The 20,849-nt window shown below is 36.2% G+C and overlaps 1 protein-coding gene across 1 annotated transcript; it reads right to left on the reverse strand.

The window, feature by feature from the left end:
- Positions 1–478: 478 nt before the first annotated feature.
- Positions 479–4,865, reverse strand: LOC120351039. Its single transcript, XM_039426974.1, has 2 exons — positions 4,757–4,865; positions 479–2,144 (listed from the first exon to the last, which is right to left on the reverse strand). Exons 1-2 carry the CDS (start codon positions 4,780–4,782, stop codon positions 479–481), a joined length of 1,692 nt encoding a protein of 563 aa, XP_039282908.1. The 5' UTR covers positions 4,783–4,865.
- Positions 4,866–20,849: the final 15,984 nt, after the last annotated feature.

A 20,849-nucleotide genomic window follows, 5' to 3' on the forward strand; every position in this document is an offset into this window, starting at 1 on the left:
AGCCAGCTCTTTACTTTATATAATTATTATAGATATAGTTAACGACTGCAAGAGATAGGACTGTGGAACAGAATAGTGGTGAAACTATGATAGCGCCAGAAGTGTCTCAAGCACAATAGAACAGGTCATTTCAGAAACAACATGAGTCAAAAAAAAGCATTTTTGGGAAATCGAATAAAACAGTTTTATCCTTCATACATGCTGGTCATGATTTTTTAAAAATTATCAAGTATACTCCTAACTCACTAAAACTGAGTTGTATAGGAAAAACTCATTTAAAAATAATTTTGAATTTTTTCAGGCACTTTTAATTTGACTGACTTATGGTGTTTCTGAAATGAAAGACCTGAGAAAAATATATATATGTATATTTTTTTAGGTTTATATTGATGAGAATAATGATAATAATAATAATTGTCAGTCAAGTATAAAAATACATTTAATATTTGAAATATTTCTTATATAATAAAATAAAATATTACATTGGCTCCACTTCTGGTCCATCTTTGTCCACAGTGGGCCAAGTCAAAATTTTTTCATAGAAACTTTTTATTTCTTCACTATCATCCCTGATGTAAGGCATCAATTTTTTAATGTCCTCTATTTTCTTGGAATTGATGGGAATTAATCCATCTGTATAGGCTCTGGTAGTAGAAAGAGATAGTTGTGAGGGATTTGAATTTCTTAATGAAAAGGTCTGGAACTGGAGTCCATCAATGAAAGTTTTGCAAATTACTTTCCCTTTCACATCGTTGCAGTGACTCATGTGCATGAATTTGCTGATTTGGAATGTAATTTTCTCATTTCTGGGTACATTGCGACCAGTTGTTTCATCTGACAACATTTTTTTCTTATAAAATCTCGGCCACCAGTTCTTGAAATCAACTATTTCATTGTTTTCCACCAATACAACAGAAAATTCATTCATTCTTGAAGCTGACAAAATCAGATCTTTATATTCATGTAAGGTAAAAATTCTATCACTTCTGCGGATTTTCCTCTTTAAGACAGAAAAATCCCTGTCGCATGGCAGAAATGAGTGGCCGCGAACAGGGAAGTATTGGTCTACACTCTTGAACCTGTCCAATGCAACAAGTGCTGAACATAATCTTACAATGGTGTGGTTTTTGTTTTGCCCCCCACACCCATCGGAAAACAAATGCAAATTTTCTACATCTTCACATGAGGACTCAATATATTTCAATAGAAAGGTGCACACCTCATCAGGTCCCTTTGCACCTATACCTTCATGATAAACAAAAAAAGTTACACTATTGTCCCTCAAGTTATGAATACAAAAAACACTGACAGTCAGCTGTCTCAAGTAAAAAGTCTCTTGAACTGGAATGCATGGGAGTTGTAGATTTTGCATGTAATCTATACAAAGTCCACCTATTTTTTCATCTTCTTGACATTTTTGTGTAATATCCTTGATCTTCTTCGAAAACTTCTTGGCTCTACGAAGATGTACCATTTTTTCTGCAGCTGCAGCAGTCTTTACATTGTCACTCAGGTACTTACTCTTGATTTTCACCTGCAACTCTTCACATGTGCAGCAAGTGTCAACTTGTGGTAATCCAAATCTTAGAGAAAATTGCGTCTTGAATACTTTCAAATAGAATTTGTAATTAACACTGACTTCTGGATACTTTTTTTGAAAGGCTTTATGCATATCATAAACAGAGAGTTTTTCATTGAGAAAGTGCTTCTCAGTATTACCATAGTGAGTTATTTTGGTTGGATAGGAAGATATATGCTCTTTCACCATGTTGATAACACTTTCAGGTTTGGCATTGCCTGAAACATTTCGTCCACGTTGATCCTGAGGGAGTTTTCCTGCTTTCAAAAGATTACCCAGTCTTCGAAGTCTCTCACTTGTCACAGAATGAATGTTCATGAAAGCTAATTTGCAAACTTGATGCTTACCATCTGGTGTAGAAATTTCGTATAAAAATGTAGCACCTCTTTCTGGTTTTGATGATTCTTCAGGGGCCTTTCGTCTCCTCCTTTGTTTCACCTCAGTAGTTGACATCAAAGTTTGCAGATAACAATCCTGTTCGTTCTTGGTGTTTAGAGATATGAACTTGCTGAAAACCTGTAGTCGTTCGTCTTCACCAATTACTTCATAGCATTTTCTTCTGCACCTTGGAAAAACAGAAAAAAATGGATTAGAAAGAGTTGCTATAGGTAACTAAAATACTCAAAGAAACAGGTTTCCAAACAGAATGTCATGAACGTATAAATATTTTAGATTGTCAATTGATTAATCATTAGTCATATGAATCTACACATAACAATATGAATCAATATACATTTCCCTACTCCCGGATTGAACTTGCTGCCTAGGTAGAGTGACTAATAAAAATAGGTAGAGAAAAACGATTACATACTAATAAAACGTTCAATAAACAAGTTTACAAGAAACGGTTTTAAAGTTTTATGAAACATGTCCCTGATTGGAGAATAAAAACTTTTTTGAGTGTTGAGTAAGAAAATAATATAGACCTAGCATAACATAATTGCATTTGGATGCATTTTGGCTAATATTGGGGATGGTTTCTGATCAGAAATTTTAATAGGGGGGCTAACAATAATTATTTATTAATCCATTCTACAGACCTATGTTTTCGGAATTTTTGGCCGAGCGGCTACCAAAGAACGGAAAGATGATCATGATTTAAGATCATATTGTGATAATATAATTCAGCATCTAGAGTGAGCTACCAGCTGTAATAAACACGTCACCCTGTGATAAATTGTGTACTGGTATCAAAACGGTAGTTTGGAGTTGTAGTGCAATTGATTGGTAACCAGATGTAGTTAATGGCTCCTTGGAAGTCCTATACAAATTATTATCACACCCCTACTGGAAAGTGTTGGAAAAAAATTATTCACCTCATGAAATAAAGTTGTTCATTATTGCATTCATAAATTACTGCAGAATGACAGACTAATTTACATTTTTAAATTCAGCTTAGCTTATATTCATCCTAAAATGGAAGATAGAAAGAATATGGAATTCTGTGTGATTCATCGTATATCACATATTTCCTGGACCATCATTGACAATCAACAACTATGAATGCATCAAATTCATCTTTGAAACACTGAATTTAACCTATCTATTTTTTCAATTCAACACTCTACTACCTTACTACATTACTACCAATTGATTGAGAAGAAAATGTTTTCGGAATAATAAATGCTGCATTACTAAGCACATAGGAAGTCCGTACTAAAATTTGATCGTGCCAACAGCTTATAAAAACTCAGCACGTGAGTGATATATCATTGAAATATATGAGTTAGGGCGCCCTCAGTGCTTCGAGTGAAACAAATATAAAAGCTAGCTCGTCGGAAAGGTCATAAATATTGAAAATTGATACAAAACTTGCGCAAGTCTTGAGAAGGTATAAGAAATATTTTATTAAATAAGAATAAGTCAATTTACATATCCAAGGTACACAAATTGAAGGAATATTAAATTTTAATCTTGTAATGCAAACGCTCACTCTAGCTCTTGTTCACTGGATAAATTGATTCATCTAATTCCATCAGAGGCCGAACCTTATGCCCTGAGATATATATATATATATATATTATTGAGAAATATACTGAGAACTACAGAAATTAATATATTTATAATCTCTGATTTATCAATTTATTATTCTATGATTTTTGGAATAAGACATAAAGTGAGATTGCCTAAATCGACAAGCAACAGCAGGTCGATACCTAAGCTGCATACCAATGAATGCATATTATCGATGAATTGAAAAAGCACATGGTAATGTTTCGTGCTAAAGAGCTGAAGAATAGTGTACCAGTCTGTGATATTTTCTTTTGATATATTTATCCTTGTTTTTTGTTGTGTATATTTTGTTGCTCTATATATTTCCCATATTTATCTGACTTTTAATATTTATTCGTACAATATATGTATCAAATTTTCCATGGTGTACCATTTATTTTATTCCCCAATACCACGCAGGACAAATCTCATATCTATTTATCACTTATCAGTATTAAATCATTAAGAGAGTTACCATCCAATTTTATCAGTAATAGAATAAGCTGGTTTACACAACAATATATTGCATTGTTAATTATTAAATTCTCTGGAAATAATACATTCCAAAGATTTCTATAAATTGTTCAAAAGCAATAAACTGCAGGAGCTCCTGAGTGAGCCTATAAGGATTCTATCAAAATTGTATTCTAAAAAACCGACCAGACTTATATATTTTCACACCCATGCTTTACGGATTGCAGCCAAGCTGAGGCAAATCGTTATTCATTAAAAAATAATGTCAGAAAAACATGGCACCCAATGTGGAGCTGGTGATGAGAACAGAGCTCATTAAATCATTATTGAGAGTAAATCAAGTTTATATATTGCTGATAATAACTAAAGACAAGTCTATGCATGATGAGATTTGTCGTGAATGGATGATAGATAGTAAGAGCGTATTGGGGAAAGCAGGCAAGTAAAAACTACTTTTTGGGAATCAATAGCTTTAAACAAGGAGAAATTATTCTATAACATTATTTATTATTATTGTTGAAACTATATTCCAGAGAGAACTATATTATTTTTATGGGCCTAAACTGCTGAAACTTGTCTAGTCATTAATATTTTAAATATAAGCCGGTTGGAGAATAATATAAACCACAGTCTGTAAGCTAGTCAGGAATCAACATTTCAATACATGAATATTGATATATTATAAGAATAATGGTATAAGGTAATAAATACCTTGATAATTTGTAGCCAAAGCACATTGCACACAACTATTCGCTGTGAATCCCTCCTTGTGTCTTTATGAAACACCCATTGCGTATTATTCATCACTTTTTAATTTGCACTTGACACACATTAGTAACATGAACCACACTCTCACAAACTCTGAAGTTTCATACATGTACGGCGGTTGTCCAGACCTCACTTTGTCGACTCCCAACACATCAACTACCTCCATGGTAGATGTCAATACGCCACGAGAAAAGGAACCAGGAAGTGTCGGGTCAATAGTTTTTGATCCACAAAATCTGCAACCTCTGTCATCCACTCAGATCGACGACACTGACACACCGCTGAACCAGAGGATAGCAGAGATCAACGTCGAGGGGGGCAAGGAGCAGCCCGCAGAACCAGTATTCCTGGAGGCCGAGTCGCATCTGACGAAACAAAGTATATTTTCAGATACCGAGCTAGATCCATTTGAAAAGGTAATAATGGAGCAAACTAGTAGTATGTTCACTATCATGCTACAGAATACAATGGATAATATGATGCAGAAAATTAAAAAAGAAAACACAACAATTGAAGAGGCAAATAAACAAACAGTAGAGCAGGGTATGAAGGAGACAGCGGACGCCATACAGTCAATAGAACGGAGGTTAGATGCTATTGATAGCAAAGTAGAAAATCATAGGGGAGAGTTAAAAGCAATGATAAATTCACAAAGGGAAAGTCAGGATAAAATAACGACAGGATTAGCAGAAAGAATAGATACAGTTACCTGCGTACTGAATGAAAGAATAGATAACCTTACAATACAAACCACCACACCTATTCAAGAAATAGCAACCAGCATTAGAGCCGATTGCCAACAAGAAATACGAAAACAGATTACAATCGCTAACCAGAATATATCTTCTACAGTGGATAGAAATACTAATAATATCACAGCTATGCACAACAAACAGACCAGCATGCATACACAAATGAATCAATTACAAAGCAATCTAAATCAGACCACAGAAACATGTAAAGCTTTAAATGGAACTCTGCAAATACAAAAAGCCACTCTAACACAATCAAACCAAGAGATGAAGAATATAAAAACTTCAAGTAATAATCAATGGCAAGTAGCGCATGAGAAAATAATAGCATTAGAAAATCAAATCCAGCAACAACCTCATGGAATTCAAGCAGAGGGCATCAATTCACATGGTATACTGCAGGGACTGGGCAGATTCGATAATACTGATTGCCATTTGCAACCTCAACCGTTCATTGACCAAATAAAATTAGTACAAACTCTTGCACCCACCTCTTGGAGTATGTGGCGACTCTGTTTGACCAGCTTACTAAGTGGCGAACCCCTGTTGTTTTTCCGGAGTAGAGCCCATGAGTTTACATCATTGGAGGAGTTTATCACTGTCTTCCTGGAACAGTATTGGAGCAGAAGTAAACAGTTGGAAGTACTAGCAGATATCATATCATGTGATTTCAATCCTAATTTCGACGGTGCATATTCCACTTTCATCACTGCCCTACAGTTCAAGAATTCTCAGCTGAATGAGCCAATAAACAACTCTGCCTTAGTGAGTATCATTTTAAAAAAGCTACCTTTCCGAGTTAGAATGGCGCTCGCCACTCAACCAATAACCGATTGTAAACATTCAATAAACCATCTATATGGCATACAATCTGTGATAGCAATACCAAATCACCGGTCAGACCAGTCGTATACACGAAATCAGTATAATTCAAAAATTAATCAATACACCAGCCAAGCTTATGAACCAGTACCATATGATTGCTCCCAACCTACTCCTCAATTTGAACACCACAACAATCAGGCACAAAATAATAACTGGAAAAATAGAAGTTTTCAAAATCGCCCAACAAACCATTACTCACAGCAAAATAATTGAAGGAATTATTATGATGGCCGTGATCGATTGAACACAAATTAGGGTTATGCTCACAATAATTATAACAGAAATCATAAACCACCAACACAACAAATAAGTATAAATTACACCATAGAGCATGCGTCCAGATTAAATCAACAAGATACACAAGATAAACCACCACCAAACACAGAGAAGACTACATCTAAATTATGAATATATGATACCCCCGATATAATACATACAAGCTCAGAAAAAACAAATAAAGAAAATAAAGATACTTCAGCATCATATACTACTTCTAGAAATGATTTACCAGAAATTCTATTAGAAGAACAGAAAACAATAAAAAATAAGCCACCACCAAAAACCGCCGCTCACAATGCACACAAAACCAGCCGCAAGCAACAACCCATTTTAAACATACTGTTCCCCACCAATGATCCATCACTGAAGGAAGAGCAACCCGCCACCGAGGAACACCAGGATCATACAATCAAGGAGCTGGTGGATATAGAGCCTGCATGCAATCTACCCGCTTTGAACACCACACCCGTGCATCATTTGACCCCACCGAGGCATACCAAGGACACCAAGAGGGAGTACCGAGAGGACAACATGCAAGACTGAAGGAGCGCCCACCGCAAGGCCTGGAGACGGAAGCACCCGAGGAGGACACCGGACGACCGACATCAGGACTGGGAGGATGGACTACAGGACTGAAGGAACCAGCATTGCAAGGCCCGGAGATGGAAGCACCCGAGGAGGAACCGCACGTGCGCATACCGGCCGCATGCACGTTTCAAACGCCCGAAGAGGACACCGGACCGACACCAGGATGGAGGACAGGAAGAGACCACTGATGGCATTCATCCGCGGCACATACACTTTAAGGGAGCTGCTCAGCGATGTGACCGGAAAAATGGACCAAATAAATGGGATGAAACCGAAACTACTAGAAGGACTACTATGGATTCATGTGTGGATAATAATAAAGTGGACTACTTATGGAGATTGATAAAGGATAGGAGGTGTTTAATAAGATTAAGAGAAATAAGAAGTAATGTAAATAAAATGGAAGTACCTGGCTATTATATGTTGAGAGGTTATATTATTGGAGGAATGATAAGTGTTCTGATTTATTGTATTGTGTGGATTAACATGGCTGTGATATTAATGAAAGACTATGATGTGAATATGATGAAAAAGATTGTAATGTTATTGTTGAAAGAATTTATTATTGTTGATTGGGAGTCCTATATTATTGAATTGTTTATTATGATGATGAAGACTAATAATGAATTTAAGTGGAAAGTACCAGATGAAGATAATTGAAAGCTTCATATTATAAAGTTGTTTGTTGGTGTAGTTAGAATTGTAAACAATCCCACTAAAGTGAAAATATTGAGACTCAATGAAAGAGAAATGAAACTCAATGGAATAAATAGAAATAATAAGAAAGAAAGCAAAACCAGATCGATGAATTGTTTGAAAAAGTATACCAGATACCAGGGTTTTGAATTCATGAAAGATAAATTATCATTAGGACAACCTCACCAATCAATAGAAGATAACCTAACGGCCTACAGCAACATCTACAGACAGAAACGCAAGAATATGCAAGAAAACCATAAAAGTTCTACATGTCATATCATAGAATTTGAAAGAAAATACGATAAGAAGTCAAATGGAAACATTATTTTCGACTAATTACTGACCTATCTTAATAAATTTAATATTGGTGTAGTACCTTGTGTCAACAAATCCGATTTTTAATTCCTTCCAACTGTTAGAGGCCTGGAACAAACAAAAGAACAATTTTTGATTATGTATTTTCTTACCCAGCATCGTATAAAAAAGGGCACAAGAGGGGATAGGAAAAACAAAATATGTGAATGACCTTAAAATGTGGAAATTGTAACAAATAGGTTAACTCTGTATCGATGGAATAGAAGCTAGAAAATTATTGATGGAAAAAGGCGGAAATCTAGAAATCCAGTCAGCTGGCCAAAGCCAACTAGATCCAGTATGTAGCTCTCACATATATATTTATGAAAAGTATTGTACCCAAAAAGCTATTTATATAAGTTATTTGATGTATCTATTAATGTTATATATATTTATTTATATGTTTTATAATATTATTATCATTGTTAATACCATGTTGTTACCGAGAAACCTCAATTGAAACGAGTTACCATAGAACCTAAACCAAATATATAGCAAAAAGAAGAATTGTACCTGATTTATAGAACATTGTTAATATTTGGAGACCAAGAAATTGTAATGAAGTATGAGCCCCAAAAATTGTTACTCGAAACTATTCTTGAAAGAGATTATTGTATGAGAATCAGATGTTTATTGTATGAAGATAAGTTGGTACCACTGCAAGCGGCAGATTTGAAAGTATTGTACTGTGTTTGTAGAGAGAAGAAATATATTTGAGATGTTGTATTTGTGATATTTTTGTGTTGATAAGGAGGAATTTGTTATTGTTTTGATGGAGATTTAAGCAGATAAGGTCTGCGGACTACTATGATATTTGAAGGTGTTCTTGGTGGATATTTATAGGTTATGTAGATATGTTGAAGAAAGAATTTGTATTAAAAACATTGTTGATTCTCAAAATATTTTGAATTCAAATTTGGGGGCGCGTGTAACATATTAAAATCTGATGGGTAAACAAAATTTATAGGTCTGAAGTGAAATAGCTAGTCTAGTATCACCAAATGTGATAACAATTATTAAAAGTTTGGATAATAACAAGTATCATGGCTAAAATTAGAACAGCCGAATAGAAAAAGGAAGTTATTTGCTTTTTATATTATATTATATAAAGTATTTGAAAATTTGAGGTTAGGCTTAAAATACCTACTGATCAGCGACATAATGATCGATCGAGTCGCATAACGTGAAATCTAGCCAGACACCTTGGCAAAAATTTATTGTAAACAAACAGTATTCAAACTGGAGGACTTTGGAAAGCACATGGCTAATTGTTATACAGGGAGAAACAATTTATAAACCCTATAAAAATATATTATATGTAATAAATATACTTGAACCACCAAATAAAAATAAATTAGAGTATTAAGGAAGTGGGATGTTCCTAGGCGCATGTATACAGTTGTGAATTTGCATGAAACAATCAAATTGTAGTAATCGATGGGCGGCAATAGAGAGCCGATTCAAATGTATTCATAAATATTTCTATAAATGATAAGATTTTATAGATTTTTATTATTCAGTTTATGTATTGGACATGGCCTGAGAAAATATAAAATATCATATAATTATATGATATAGGTAATGGTTTAGTAGATTGGCATGGACTATTTGAACCTTTTAATGGCGTAGTAGCGAATTATTTAAATTTATGTAAATTTGCAAGTTGGAAATGAAAATTGTAGAAATAAAAGTAGAGTCCGCACACTTGCCTGCCAGACACCACTATGGAATGACACTAAAATTTGTAGAGCACAAGACCCTTTATTACATTGTACTTTTTGAAGACTTAAAGTTTAAATTCATTAATTAATTTTCCATAAGACTTAGTGATGCTGCATTAAAGCGAAAGTCATTTAAATATTCATTTAATCCCTTGGAGAAGACGACTTCGGCCATCAAAAATTCAGGACTACCAAGAAATTCGGATCGCCGCCAACAGCTTATAAAAATTCAGCACGTGAGTGATTTATCATCGAAATATATAAGTTAGGGCGCCCTCAGTGCTTCGAGTGAAACAAATATAAAAGCTAGCTCGTCGGAAAGGTCATAAATATTAAAAATTAATACAAAACTTGCGCAAGTCTTAAGAAGGTATAAGAAATATTTTATTAAATAAGAATAAGTCAATTTACATATCCAAGGTACACAAATTAAAGGAATATTAAATTTCAATCTTGTTATGCAAACACTCACTCCATCATTGATTCTATTTGATAATTTGTAATGATATAATGTAGCTCTTGTTCACTGGATAAATTGATTCATCTATTTCCATCAGAGGCCGAACCTTATGCCCTGAGAGATATATATATATTATTGAGAAATATACTGAAAACTACAGAAATTAATATATTAATAATCTTCGATTTATCAATTTATTATTCTATGATTCTTGGAATAAGATATAAAGTGAGATTGCCTAAATTGACAAGCAACAGCAAGTCGATACCTAAGCTGCATACCAATGAATGCATATTATCAATGAATCGAAAAAGCACATGGTGATGTTTCGTGCTAAAGAGCTAAAGAATAGTGTACCAGTCTGTCATATTTTCTTTTGATATATTTATTCTTGTTTTTTGTTGTGTATGTTTTGTTGCTCTATATATTTTCCATATTTATCTGACTTTTAATATTTATTCGTACAATATATGTATCAAATTTTTTATGGTGTACCATTCATTTTATTCCTCAATACCACGCAGGACAAATCTCATATATATTTATTACTCATCAGTATTAAATCATTAAGAGAGTTACCATCCAATTTTATCAGTAATAGAATAAGCTGGTTTACACAACAATATATTGCATTGTTAGTTAAATTCTCTGGAAATAATACATTCCAAAGATTTCTATAAATTGTTCAAAAGCAATAAACTGCAGGAGCTCCTGAGCGAGCCTATAAGGATTTTATAGAAATTGTATTCTAAAAAACCGACCAGACTATATATTTTTCACACTATATATTTTCACACTCATGCTTTACCGATTGCAGCCAAGCCGAGGCAAATCGTTATTCATTAAAAAATAACGTCAGAGGCTCAACTCATATTCATGCGACTCAGGTCGATAAGAGATTCGACTCTAGTCGAGAGCATGTGTTTCCAAATGGTTACAGACCAGTTGACTAGTCTCCGCGACTGTTGTCACCATTTGAAAATACATGCTCTCGACTAGAGTCGAGTCTCTTCTCGACCTGAGTCGCGTAGGTTTGAGTTGAGACTAAATATGTTCGAATCTATGTCATTCATACAGTTTTTTCCAGCTCCTCTGTATGATAGATTTGCGTGATCGATTAGTCTATATGATTATGATCATAGTATCATGATTATGATTTGACGTAACTATTACGATGGAATATTGTTGCATCAATCTTGATTGAAATTATGTTTCGAGCACATCTATGATCTCAAACTACCAGAAATGTATCAGGAAAATGAATCACGAACAACCAGGAAGCAAACTTATTCTGAACAATATTAAGGAATTCATTGAAAAGACGATTACTTCAAATCAATACCACTGATCATAATGAATTATTACTGTTGAATGAAAAACAACATTGAATACATAGGCTACTTATAATTTCTATTGGACAAGGAATTTTTTCATGTTATGTAGCAATTAATTTAACGTATTTGATCTGTAACGCTGGTCATTTCCCATCGAGAATCCGAGAGGCCGTGGTATCCTTTCATGTCACGTTTCAAAAACGGCTTTCCATGCTTCAAAATTTGTCAATTCACACCGCCGTGGCGTGACTTGGTCAACTTTTTCCGACTATCGTCCAGCGATTTTTTGTAAAACGTGGCTACATAGCTATGCTAGCAAATGTGCACTTTTTACCAGACTTCTTCGCATTGTACTACAGTAGTTACAAAAGCTAAAGTTGCTATAAAATATGCTGATAATTAAGTGGTCCGGCGGTGTGAATAAGCACGCCATATCTCTGCGTCATATCCGCAGGGTGAAAGGATGCCTCGATCACCTTAGTGAGAATGGCATTCACACACTGCTCAATCCACTAAATGGTTTTCTCCTTCCTACAAAGATATTTATAGAATATAAGTTTTGATCTGTGTGTCCCTCCATTATATACCATGAGGAGGTGGGAGTTTCGATTCAATTAATTACATTTCTTTATGTAGAATATTATGTTTAGACTACTAACTTATAATCTAATATATAACTTGGGATATAGCAAAATTTTAAGTTAATTAACAAAGTATGAACTTGAAAATCATCGAACAATAAGATATAGAATGCAATTCAATCATTATAATATGCTTCGTACCTACATAGATTAGCGAAGTTCGAACAGATAACCAACCATGCTTGTGAGAGAACCAAAATATACTTCATATAAAAACAATCAACCAGAGGCAGAAGGTTATCAGTCCAATTGAAAACGCTCTTCCATATAACAATATAGATTGATATCTCATTCAAAATTCACCAGTGACAAGGTTTGAGGAATCAATTATTCAGCACTTATGAATTTTTAAAAGCCAAGTCAGAAAAATGTCAATCTTGAACGTATCTTCAAAGCCCTCTGGAAGCAAATTTTGTCAGCTAAGCCTGTGTACCAAATTTGAACATTGTATCTGAGGTAGCTCTTGAATAAACACTGTGGAACGCTTGAAAACGATGAAAAACACCTATTCTGTGCGTCCTTCGCTGAACTCCTGTAGCAGATAAAAACATATTGAGCCATATTAATAAAGTTGAGCATTTGCTTATACTTCTAAAATATGGAGCATTTGCTTCATTCTCTATGAATAAACGTGAGCAAAATCTTCTGCTCATGCTCACCAAAAAAATAGTTTGAGCATTTGCTCAAAAGTAAAAGTTTTTGCTCATAATTGTATGAATAAACTAGAGCATTTGCTCAACTTTCTTGGTGAGTCTACTCTGGAGCAGCTTTTCACCTTTTGCTCATAGTAAAATGGCTCAACTAATTCGTGTGAGTAAGAGGAAACTATACCAGATACGATCACAACCAATAGTTGAAAACTATAAAACTCTTTTAGATTCAACCATTATATATATCACCATTATTCCTACAAAAGAATAAATACAAAAGATAGCTATCTGATAGAAAGATAGTCATCACAAAATAGGAAAGAGGCATTTAAGAAGATGAGAGTGTAGACGATTATAAGAAGGGTATTGATATTATAAGATTATGCTGAAGATCATTATAGAGATGACATTTTTTCACACTATTATTTCAAAACTCTAAACTCAACTAACCTGAAATTCAATTCGTAAATAGAAAACAGAGCAGATGACGCGGTGTCTCCTACTTGCATATTTAGCGCTTACGTGAGCTATAAAAACAAAGTAAGGCCACAAAGGCGAATCAGCTGATGAAAAATCGTTAAAATACGTGAGCATTGCTCCAGAGTTCAGGAGCATAAGGTAAAGCTTATTCATATGGAAATGAGCAAATGCTTATGCTTCTACCTAATGCTCATGAGCAAAACCTTATGCTCCATGCTCTTGTTCATGAGCATTTGCTCTGGTTTTATTCATCTCTTTTTCCATTGTTTGCTCTCGAAAAAGTTGAGAGAACACAGGTAACCGTTTCAAAAACGCAAGTTTTGGGGCGTATTTTGGAAATTTTTCCAAATCTGAAAAAATGCAAACGTATTCTATCCACTATATGGATTTTTAGTTCTGTTAACAGTGAGTGAATCGATCAGTGCCATTTCGCTTCCATTTTTATTGATAATATTCAAATTTTTATCAGAACCCAAGTATTTGAAGCACAAATTAGTGCTTCACATTCCATTTTGACAATATTGTACAGCTGATGTTGCCACGGAACAAAGTGTTTAGCCAGTAGTGAGGAGTATGCGAGAACACAAGAAAACAAGACAAGATGCATCTACATAAAGATTTAAGCGAAAACGTCTTGGGAAATGTAAATATTTTGGTAGGGCGGAACAGTAAAATTTGTATAAGGCTTTTTTGTTTCAAGAAACAAGATGGGGACCGGAGAGTAGCAGAGGACAGATAAAAGAGACCATGTGATGAGCAGGTTTGGAGAATCGAGAGGACGTTCACAGGGGTTGGATAGTAAGTGAGAAGGGTGGTGAGGTGGAAAGAAGGAGTTTTGAAGAGACACCGGCAAGAGATCACGTAATACGGTTGAATCGTCAGCCTTCCTCTGTTTTGCATCCCCATGTTTAAGCCCAGGGAAAGCCGTAATTAAGTTTTCGACTGGAGGAGGAATGCTCCTTATCTGATGGAGAGAACGTGGACAATGAAGAAACCTCCAGAAATTGCCAACGCAAACCACCAAAGATTTCCCAAACTAAGCTTCATTTTCAAACTGAGCATTCGCACACTCTTTTACTAATCTAAACAATGCCAATTACGTTTCAGATGTAGAAATGAAGAAATGCCTTTATTGCGTTAGAAATTAAACGTTAATATTTATTATTTTCCATGATAATACAGGTATGGAAATATACAGATTATGATATCTAAACTCAACAATCGAATTGTGATGGAATTTTAACTGGAATTTAGGTTACGTTGAAACTTGAAAGATTACGCTAATGATTCGAATAAGTTAATGAGCTATTTTCCATAATATTATCATAAACCGAATTTAAACATTTGAAACATTTGCCGAATTTAAAGTGATGCCAGTACGTCAAATTTGTATAAAGAAACTTCTCTACTCTGCATGAATGTGGAAGGATGAATTTACAGTGAATAATAACGTTTCTATGTATAACATGAGAGTTACATCTCATAACATTTATAATATTAACTATTCAGATTTGACAATAGTGCGAAGACAATTGGGGTATCTTAGCTCAAAAATAATAAATATCATGTCAAATGCATTGTCAGAATCTCTTTCTAATAGGGGTAGACAGAGGATGGAACAGATAAATAAGTGGGTGAAACAAAATTTTTTTTTCAACATTATTATAATAATTACTAGTAATTTATTGTTGAACTTCGATTTTTTGTAGCTTTGAATATAAGTAAATAAATTTTTATATTGTCTAAACAGCTGATACTCTCACTCAGCGGTCAGGGTTTTGCCCTTGCTGGGTGGTGCCATGTAATTTTAATTTATTTGTAAAATAGCATAATATTTATCTAGAATATTTCTTTTGTGAGTTTTTATTTTGTATTTTGTTTTTATGGGCGATAAAGATGTTAAAAAAAACCTGTCAAATGGACAAATCTTGGACGAATTACTTATAGTGTTTTTTCAAATTCATTCATTTCCTGTACAAATGCCTCCACATCATAGCTGCTACAGTGTATAGTGATCACATTGAGCATCAAATCTACAAATTCTGATCAATGCAATAAAATACAATCAATATACTTCTGATGATTTATATTCAATCACTTAGCTTTTAATAATTATTGTAATTATCAATATTATAATGTACTAGTAGAACTTCAAGATTATTCTTTTTTGAATCTGTGCTATATGAACGTTTTAAAAAATTCACATTGATTAGATTGGTCTCAGGACTCATTGATTTGTGTTATTAGCCGTGAGTGGACCATCTCAATGGAACCAATCCTGATTGATGGGACAATAGTATTATTGGAGGCAATTTCTATCATCAATGTGACCAATCTGTAAACATTCTACGTATTTTTCAGTGATGAACATTTCAATCATTAATCGTACAACGTACAAAAGAATTTGAAAAATATAATCATCTTTTTGTGGAATAAGTCGACTGAATCTCTACTATTTCGTGCATTCATTATTGAAAGTCGCCTTTGTAAAATAATAAAAAAATAAAAATTATCACCCGTTGCATAATATTATCTTAATCAGTTGATCTTTGATCATCAATTAATGGTTAATCATGTGGAATAACTCAGTTGACTTTGTTGGCTGTTGGAGATGGCTTTATCGTCTGTTGCAGGTTAACATTGCATAAATCAAATATAATTTTACAAATTTCATCATCAAATTATGATTCATGAAAATATCATCATCCCTCTCACTCATTACCCACGCACAAGCCTATAGAGCTTATGTGGGCTTCACCTCCAGTATTATTATTATTTTAAATTTTTTTTGTCTTCATAACTGAGTGGCTGGGGATCAATTCTGATCTCAAGACTATATAGTTGCAATTCAAAGCAGAGATTCATTCACTCTTTTCCAGATCAGAGGCTTAGAAAATTGCGTACAATATTAGCTGTACCAAAAACTGCTGCTTTCTGCATAATTCTCATTTGCCAGTTCTCCAACTGCAGTTGTTCCATTGCTTGTCTCCATTCTTTTGTGACCAGTCCATTGGCAGACACTACTATAGGGATTATTACCATCTTCCTTAATTTATATAATATATATCTTTCAGTTCAACTGACAGGGGTTGGTATTTTCTTTTCTTTTCGGCAATGGTACTCACAAGATTCTCATCGAGGGGCACTTCCACATCAATTATGTAAGCCTCCTTATTCTTTCTGTCAAACAAGACGATGTCTGACCTGTTAGCCTCCACTGCTCTGTCAGTTGTCATACAACAATCCCAAAGAATCCTTCCCTTTTCACCATTCAAGACCATTTCTGGCTTACACTTGTAATATGGCCCCGTCGCTATCAACTCATATCTTTTTGTCAATGCCTGATGAACCACTTTGGCCACATTGTTGTGCCGCTGCAAATACTCTTTACCAGCTAGTACAGAGCAGCCACCACATAATTATATGCTGTATCGATTCTATGGCTTTCCTGCAAAGACGACAGCTACTATCCAATATGAGCCCCATCACATATCTTTTGTAAGCTCTAGTGCTGATTAACTGGTTTTGAATGGCAAACATTGTCACAATATAATAATCGTAACTAGTGAGGGGAATTGAGTTAAGGGCATGTTCTAAAGACGCTTGGTTATCTCTTGATGAAATCTCAGAGTCCAACGAGCAGCCCGGCCGCTGGGCTACCGCTCAGCAGTGCCGCGCATCCTTACTCCCCTCCCTCTCGGCCACTGGGGGAGGCTCGTGAAGGGCTAGTAGGAGTCTCAGTCTAGTGCGGGTGTCCAGTGCGAGCGGTCAGCAGAGAGAGTGAAGGAAGCAGCACGCAGCTAGCAACTTAGTACAGCTTGTATCCTGAGTGTACTCAGACTCCTTCGACTACTAGGAGTTGTGTCTGAGGTTAACGGGGGTTAATCGAAGACACTGGAAGCTCCGAGATTCAGCACTCACTTGGGCGAGTGTTGTCCGACCATTTCGACCACTTTTGGCAGCAACCTGCCTGTTTCAACCAGTGGCAACAAGTCAGGTTTTGGTTAAAACCCGACTAGACCCTGGTACATCATCGCGTGGACCAGGAAAGGCAAGAGGACCTCGAAAAAGGCTCAGGGAGGCCTTTCTCGACCCCGAGACGTGATCCTGACCCCAGGAAATAGCCGGTGTCCGAGGTTAGGGACCCGGTGACCAGAGGCGAAGCCTGGTGCAAGGGCTCTCATGCCTTGCTATTCGTCCTAGAACAGCAAGAGGACCTCGAGTAAGGCTTGGGAAGGCCTTTCTCGACTCCGAGACACGATCCTTGCCCCAGGAAATAGCCGGTGCCCGAGGTTAGGGACCCGGTGACCAGTTGTGATGCCCAGTGCGAGGGCTCCCATACCTTGCTATTTCGTCTTGTAATAGCAAGAGGACCTCGAGAAAGGCTTGAGAAGGCCTTTCACGACGTCGTGACGTGATCCTGGCCACAGGAAATAGCTGGTGCCCCAGGTTAGGGACTCAGTGACCGACTTCAACAACCAGTTCCGAGGCTCTTAAACCCTGCTATTTCGTATCCTGATAGCAGGAGGACATCTAGTGGCAATCAGGAACGTTACTCCCGTAACAGAGACCCCCCTTACGGCAGACACCAGATCGTTCCTGTTCCTTTCACTCAACCCAACCCTGTTAGGCAGTGCGAAAACACGGCCCCTCTTACCTAAAAGAGGGAAGCATTTCTCCAAGGTGCTCAAGACCCTGTTCCAACCCCCGACTCGAACGAGGGTGGTTGATGGTCGCCCCACCAAGCCTCCCGTCCCCTGCTGCAGCCCACCCCAGACGCCGATGAGTCTAGCCAGCCCAGAGCGACACTGGGAATTCTGATAAAAGAAGGTGTGGGCAAAAATCTACTCAGAACATGAAACCTACAGTCTCACCTAATATTCCACTAGTCTGCAACCATTCAATTGATTCTTTTCTGTCAACAAAATCAGAATGAAGTGCTGCAGTAAATCTTCCATGCAGCTCTTTCTGCTTCCACGCTTCCAGCCTCTCTTCAACTGAACTGGCTGTTAACTGTTGGACTCCATGTGACAGTTGCAATGGGCTGTACTCCATGTCTAACAGACAAACAGCCTTTAGCAGACTACTGTTTGCGTTCTGGAAGTACTTCTGCAGTCTGTCTTCCTGTTAACACACACACACACACACACACAACACACACACACACACACACACACACACACACACACACACACACACACACACACACACCACACACACACACACCACACACCACACACACACACACACCACACACACACACACACACACACACACACCACACACACACACACACTTTTTGTTTGTTACTTTTTCTGTAATAAACTCCCTTCCTCTGGGGGTACCAGGACGGAGGATAAAGGAAAAAGAAAAAAGAAAAAATATTAACTATTACAAACTATTATCACAGCAGAGGATCTCCCTTTCATCCTTTGAAAGTTCCTGGATGTATACTTCCCATGACTTCAATTGATCTTTCACATCTAGAATTATCTTCCCATTATAATCAGTTAAATAGTATCTGCATTCATTTTTCATTCCAGTGAACTGTTTTATTTTCTTATGCATGTTATGATAGTCATTCAAGCGTTCTAAGTTTTCTATTTCATCACATTTTTGTTTCAACCATGCTTCCTTCCCTTTTCTACATTTGTATCGAATTTCGTTATGTATTCTCTTGTATCTTTGCTTGTCACCAGTTTTGAATTTCCGACGTTCTTCCATAAGATTGAGTATATCCTCTGTCATCCACTGCTTGCTCCTATGTGTCCTTTGGCATTTGAGATAATTCCCACTTGGCTGTAGTAAAGCCGTCTTAATTCCCTCCATATTGTTTCAGGCTCGACCACTCCACATATCGAATCATCTATAGTCTCCAGCTTTCCATTAATTTCCTGACAAAGTCTTGATTTGAGGTTGACCTTTTTTAGCTTTGTGGTGTCTATCACAATATGTGTATTTGATATTTAGATATGTATATATTATATTCAGTGACAGAGCATGTATGACAGGGGAAGAATATCGATAATGATAAACAAGAATACTCTGTAGATTTCTGAGATTGATAAGTCGATTGTACGGTATCACTTTGTGAGTTGCAATAAATCATGCTCTTGATCTATTTAGTAAAGAAAATGTTAGTATAGTTTTTGCATGAAAAGCTTGCAAGTCTAGAGTTTTGAGTGAGATGAGGTGAAGTGAGGCTGTGAGCAACAACAACTTGTTCGAAGGTCGTAACTCATAATTTTCGGGGGCAGTCTGGCAGGAGCGTTTGCGTTGCTTACTTGTAGCTGCTCGGCTGCCTTTTCAGTTATGTGCCGAGGCCGAAAGCAACCTTGCTGCTAGTTGAGCATGGTCCTCCGCCCGCACTGTCGCTACTCAGCATCTAGAAACATGCAAACTCCATTTGAACGGCGTGCTTTCGCCTCTTCACAGGCCACCCTTATTATTCTTAATCATAATACAAGCGCCACACCATCTACCAGCGAGCTCTCATTGTAAATTATATGCCGTTAATGATGTGTACAAACGAGGGCTCCGTCTCTCAACCCCAGTTACACACTTAGTACATTAATGCCTGCTACTCACTCATTCTGACTCACTCACTCATTATCACGTCTACCTCTTTCTCTTTCCGACGGCTGAAGTGAAATTTGTTCCCCGGGTCTTAATTGAACCACCCTTGTTTACCACTACCTAGTCCTCCATCGGTGCTACATACAATATAATAACTGTACAATTCCCCTCTGCCCCTATACTAGGACCCTTTCTCTCTTCATCACTCTACTTTCACTGATATACATTAGTAAAACTCTCTTCTGCTATTTTCATACAGCCCTGTAATCTCTTATTTGGCATCTCCTTACTAGTGGATGGATCAAAAGGTTTTCTTCCTCCAATAAATTATATATTGTATACACCCCATCATTAAGTTATCTGTTTCCGAACATACTTTTGCTTCTACAGAGTTGAACAATAAGGAATGGATGATTAGCAGTTACATGCTAATTTTTGTTCTTAGACATGATCAATAATGAATTGATGAATGACCTCTTAGCCCGGTCGTTACAAACGTTTTCAGGTTCATTTTCAAAAAATCCACTTTTCTCTTGAAGGGTAGTTGGCTAGAACAAATTTACTGCTGACTGTTATTAGAGTGAACTCTCGGAGGTGTGGTGAGGCGTGAGGCCGTT

This window comes from Nilaparvata lugens, chromosome 4 (genome assembly GCF_014356525.2).
Source record: "Nilaparvata lugens isolate BPH chromosome 4, ASM1435652v1, whole genome shotgun sequence".
In the NCBI taxonomy this organism is placed as follows: domain Eukaryota; kingdom Metazoa; phylum Arthropoda; class Insecta; order Hemiptera; family Delphacidae; genus Nilaparvata; species Nilaparvata lugens.